Genomic DNA, 5,836 nt, shown 5'->3' with positions numbered 1-5,836 from the left:
AAGTTTTATCGCTAAAAGGTTTCACTTTTTCAGTCACTAACTAAATCTGTGAGTTAAGGAAAATATTGATAGACCTATACATGTAACACCCTGGACACCATGCCAATTTTTTTTGCCGACTAGAACACTTTGAATCCGAATCGAATTTTGACACTCATGTTGGATTCCAAATTGTATTTCACATGTATAATTTTTTGTTAAATTGAATATCTAAATTCAAATCAGATGTCAACACCCATATTGATGTCAGAACAATAATGGCACTATAGGAGGAGCGGGCATGCATCCGTAGTGAACGGGTTCTAAATGGCGAGCACAAATTGCGTCCCCTTTCATGTAAGCCTCTCTTGGGTAGTGGGCTAGGATTTGATGTGATCCTGATAGACGACGTGTCAAGTTTTTTTGGCTATCTTTTCTCTTTGAATAGTGACGACCTATCTCAAAATTTGAATTTTTTTTAATGAAACAATAGTATCGCCCCCTACTGATTATATATTAAAACACTAAAAAAGAGAACAAAGAGAGAATTACAAACTAAAAACAAAAACAACAAAAGACCTATACATGTTATTTTAAAGAAGCAAGCCATTCAGACATAAGAATAACATTTGAAGCTTTGACCCTATGAATAACCAAAGCAAATTCCTTTTTGAAACAACTCTAAACTTTATGAACCGAAGGAGAAGCATCGTTGAAGATCCAATCATTTCGAACTATCCAAATACTGCAGCACATCAAAATAATAATCTTCATAGCAAAAGGAGTGGCCAGACATCTCCTGAAGCGTTTGAAAGTTTGGATCAAACTAAGACTATTGTTAACTGGGAGATGAAGGAGAGAAATTTGATTCTGAGCAGTGGTAAACAGACTATCGGTTCCTGCAGTATTCTATAAGCGAACGGAACCAAAAGAAAGATAAACCGTGAGCAGGAAACACAAATTGTGCGGCAACGTACAAGAGAACGCTCTGAAAATAATACAAACTTCTGTATTTCTTGACAGAGCAAAAGCTCGGTATGCAATGCCTTCATCTAAAGAAATGGATACTTACATTTACAAGGAAAAGAAAAGATGAAGAAGACAACATCTCCGCTGCACCAGCCAAGCTCGGTTATGAGGAGACTTGTTCTCTCCTCATAACACTAGCTCTAGCACTATACAGAAGAGAGGACGCTCAGAAGTTAGAATCTAACTATATACAACTAAGGAATAAAAAGGTATTGGGATTTCGAGAGAACCAGTAAAAGAACAGCGAGTAAAACCTGTGGCTAGAAAAAGAGAAGGTAAAACAAAATCCAACCAATCACTTGGGCAACAGCCATGAAGTGCTGTACAGTACCGCGGTTCTGTAATCAGGCAAAAATGTCACAATCATTACATTTTTAACCATACGTCCGTGTCCAAAAAAAAATCTTTAACAACACGTATTTCTATAACAATAGCAACTAAATGTAGTAACAGAATTATAAGTCGTAAAGGACCTTGTATTCAACAGAAGAGCCGAGCTCAGTAAGCTGTGGACATGAACTGGTGGTGGTAGCAATTGACGGTTGTGTGTATGAGCCTCGTAGAAGGCCCATAGCAATGGCCCTGTATGCAGCTTCTGATGGATGGAAGCCATCCCATGATCCATATTTGTCTGGGTTATCACACACCTTGTAATCCCCATATCCACAAGTTGTTGTTAGTGACACACCGTAGGTTCCTTCTCCACCGCAGCAAGCCACCAAAGGATTCTCGATCCCTAAATCGCATTCATGGAAATATTAACCAGGGCATCATCAAGAACGAAGTTATTTTCTTAATGGTACGACATGCATTTTATCTCGGAGGCTTCTAGACATTTCATCGAGTGAAACCAACTAGTTTGTCAAATCCGAAGCTCAATCTATGTTATGTAGTGTTAATTCGTTCTGCACATAATGTATTTACATGATGCCAATGGGGATATCCAATAAAATGAAGAGAATGCTAGATAATGTTACATATCACCTTGTTACTAATTCGAGTTGCACATGTTAATAGATAATGGTAATTCTGAAAGCTTACTATATGTAATTTGGTAGCACTTAGTACTGATGTTTCACTAGAAACCGAATCAAACAGGTTTCTGCTTGGTAGTCAAATTGCACTTTCCCACGGCTAGATTTTGCAATTATTTGTTCTTTGGAGATATTAATAGCCACCTCCATTTCTTCTATTTGCTTCGGTTTCTACTATGAAAAGGGGACGCAAGAACTGGAAAATAGCCTGCCACCAACTTTCCAGTGAGTTTCCGATCTCAAAATGAAAAAAATTGTTCTCTCATGCATTGTTATCAGTTTAAAGTTGTGGGACTATATTTGTAATCTCTCTCCATGACGTGATGCGAACAAGCTGGCTCACTTGATATAGAAGAGAAGATGTTTTTTTTTCTTTGTTGAATATAGAAAATCCACAAGGAACTGTGCATAAGTGCATTACTTAAAAATCGTTTCCTAGTATAATGCAAACTAAATTTCATAGTAGGAAGTAAAAGGCAAATATATGAACTCACCAAATCGTTCAGGGGAAAGGAAAATTTCCATAGCAGACCCATAGTAGTCAGCATAGATGATTGTCACACCAGGATGAAGCTTGCGCAGATTCTCCAGCTCCTTTATGAGAAGCTTGTTGTGGTACTGTGAGAACTCGTTCATCCACCTGAGGCAACCTGTCTCTGGCTCATAATCATCTTTCTTATCACTCTTGAATATCAACAAATATTTTGGGACGCATCCAATTGGGAGGTTCCCTGGAACCACCAGAGTCTTGGCTCCTAGCCCAATCAATTCCTGCAAACTCAATTCATTACATTACTATCTATATACACTGTCAGCAGCAACTACAGGTACATCAAAGCAGCTGCTCACAGTGATTGTAGAAGAAATTTTAGCAACGACACTCGGAGTGAAGGAGCGAATATTCTCATAAGGCACTCTGGAGAGAAGAGGTATGTTGTAGTCATTGCCCCCAATTTCTCCAACCAAGAAGAGGGATTGGCTCATCATATCCGAGCAACCTGTGCAATAAACATTAAACAGGGTTCTGAATTAGAATGTAGAGATTACCGTGTAAAGAATGTTTTAGGAAGGTGAAAAAATTACTGCATTCGATAGTAGTTGAGTGTTGACATGCTCACAGCAGTTTACTTTACTATTGATTTGTGATCGCATAAGTACAAGTCGGATTTACACTCACGTCTTCTGCTGAAACTTCTACTCGTAAGTCTTTTTCCATAGAAGAGTAATTGATTGCTTGTGCACAACAGGCTATGTCGAGTGAAGTAGAAGCACTTGGTTAAAAAGAGTTCCTTTCTTTCTCAGCGATTTTGTAATTGATGATTGCGACTCAATTCCAAACGAGCAATGAATTATGAGCTTGACTAGTTCTAAAAAACAATTGATTCCTGGTCGTGTTGCAGCACATTACTTCCAGAGATTAAATAGTTTATTTCACAAAACATCCCATTTCTGACCATCAAGTTGTCTGCTTCGGAAAATAGTAATGTAGTGGTGATTCGTGGTGCAAAAGAGAAAAAACAAATTGAAGCAGCAGAATGTTCAGTTACGTCTTCTGCTGAAACTTCTACTGTTTGGTTGCAGGTTCAGTTGAGGTGTTTGACACCGACTGACATGGACTTGTTCGGCTAGTTGCATTGAACTGGCACCACCAATCTTCTACTTATAACAATTACAATCAATGATGGATTGTTTTGCATACATTATCATTGACTGGTGCATTTCTTCTCTTTGGATTGGAAGCATAATGTTCGTTTTTCACAAATCAAGTAGCCAGAGATGGCCTTCCATAGGGTTTAGCTCCCCCTTTTCTTGTTCCAAAGTCCAGACAATCCAACTATTCTCTTCCCAACACTTTTGTTCCTCTGCTTCTCCGTGCTGTGCATCGCACTCAACTTTTTATTTTTTTTCTTTGATCACTTGCTTGCTACTTTCCCCACCTACCCGCTACTAGTATTTGTTATCACTGATATAAATAATACCAGGGGTTTATGATTAGGTGTTTTTGGAAAGAGAGGATTAAGCACGTAAATAAAAATTGTAATTTTTAATGCTACTTAAATATAATTAATTATCTTGTTATCCCTAATATAAACAACGGTGTTTAATTTAACATCTTGTCCTCCGTATAAACACACGTACTAATACCCTTGAGAAAAAAAAAACTCCGATTTTTTTTTATAAGCACCTCCTCTAATCATTCCATTATACCTGCTTAGCAGGACATGTTTAGCAGTTGAATTGAAAAGGTCAGGCCAAAGGGGGAAAGTATCGGAGGGGAGGTCAAAGCAACATCCATACCAGCGAGGTCGCCGGAGCAGAGCAATTCGAGCAGGGCGCGGAACCACTTCATCTCCATGTCGAGGTGCACTCGGCCATCGCCTATGTTGAAACCCATGTCCCTGAAGAAGTCTGGGCTGAGCGCGGTGGCGCCGCTCACTGCGAAGTTGGCCCCGCACGCGAAGTCCTCGGCCCTCCGCCCGCCCAAGTACGGCGGAACGAACGGCAGTCCCAGCGTATCCGCTGCAACAATTCGAATTCTCCAACCTCAGATTAGTATCACCGCGCTGGCTAATTGGAGGATCGATCGATAGGTCGTCGACGGAGGTGCTGGTCGTGGCGTAGCGTACCAATGAAGTCGATGACGAGGCGGCCGTTGGAGTAGCGTCCGGTGGCGCGGTGGAAGTAGGTCTCGCCGTAGGGTGGCCGGAGCGAGGGATCGCCGGAGTCGTTGCCGTAGTAGAAGCCGAAGTTGCCCGTGTCAGCCAGGGAGTCCCCGAAGCTGAACACGCGCGGGTAGCACGCCGCCGCCGGCTTAGCCACAACCAGCGCCATCACTACTGCCGCGAAGAGGAGCCCTCGTCCTCCCCTCCCGGAGGCAGAGGAAGCCATGGCCTCGTCCTCTTTCCCCCGGTCGAGGTCTGCGCTCTGCTCGAGGCGACCTGAGAGGAAACTGAACAAGTCTGATTGGGGGATGGAAGCTTGACACCGCCGCTTTTATAAACGTAATCAGTACCACCAATCGACTGGACACGTGGACGCCAGTTCAGGCACTGCCCTGTGGGCCCACGGTACTCTTGGGCCCACTCGGCAGTGGGTCGTGGCTCTCCTGATGCGTGGATTAAGTGCATGTTAACCAGAGCTTCAGCTTTAAAAATATTTGAAACTGATAATCTCTAATTCTATAAAGTTTTGAATCCAAGCTATAGACAGATTGATAGTTTTTAGTTGGACTATTTTATATTAAAAATAGATATTTAAATAATTATATTTAATTTTATAAACTCTAAATCATATATAGATGTTGGAGCTAAAGTTCGAGGTAATGGTGCTAGAACGTGTCTTTCAAAAAAAAAGGGTACTAGAACGTACTTGGTCGTACTTACGTGTTTGAGTGCAAGAAAAATGCATTATCTTTTGCACACAAGGTCTTAGGTACGCCGGTCTTTAGGATCCGGAAACGCGGGAAAGACTCACAACGGTACAAATATGCATATTTATTCTGAACTGAAAATGCGTATTTTGAATGAGCTACCGTAGTATATGGTTCAGTGCTACCATGGTGTACATGCGCCGCGGTAGAAGAAAACAAAATGCTATTAACTGACTCATATTTACAGTATGTTACTTTCAAAATTATATATGTTGTTTGATGTACTATTAAATGGTGCGTCGTCACTGTTTTAGCGCTAGCTTCGCCGCTGGTATGGTTATTCATTCCTAGTATATTACTTTATTTTCAATTTTGTAAGGTAGCTGTCGTTATCTCTCATGTCTAAAAAAGAACAGTGACTTTT

At 41.0% G+C, this 5,836-nt stretch overlaps 1 protein-coding gene across 1 annotated transcript; it reads right to left on the bottom strand.

The window, feature by feature from the left end:
* Positions 1-953: 953 nt before the first annotated feature.
* LOC133908380 (GDSL esterase/lipase At1g28600-like) lies at positions 954-4,997 on the bottom strand. The gene is made up of 6 exons (XM_062350377.1): positions 4,670-4,997; positions 4,341-4,562; positions 2,892-3,040; positions 2,537-2,813; positions 1,482-1,744; positions 954-1,346 (listed from the first exon to the last, which is right to left on the bottom strand). Exons 1-6 carry the CDS (start codon positions 4,929-4,931, stop codon positions 1,269-1,271), a joined length of 1,251 nt encoding a protein of 416 aa, XP_062206361.1. The 5' UTR covers positions 4,932-4,997; the 3' UTR covers positions 954-1,268.
* Between the last annotated feature and the right edge of the window lie 839 nt (positions 4,998-5,836).

The sequence above is a fragment of the Phragmites australis genome, chromosome 2 (assembly GCF_958298935.1).
Source record: "Phragmites australis chromosome 2, lpPhrAust1.1, whole genome shotgun sequence".
Taxonomy (NCBI): Eukaryota; Viridiplantae; Streptophyta; class Magnoliopsida; order Poales; family Poaceae; genus Phragmites; species Phragmites australis.
This window is presented reverse-complemented; position numbering and strand designations above follow the sequence as displayed.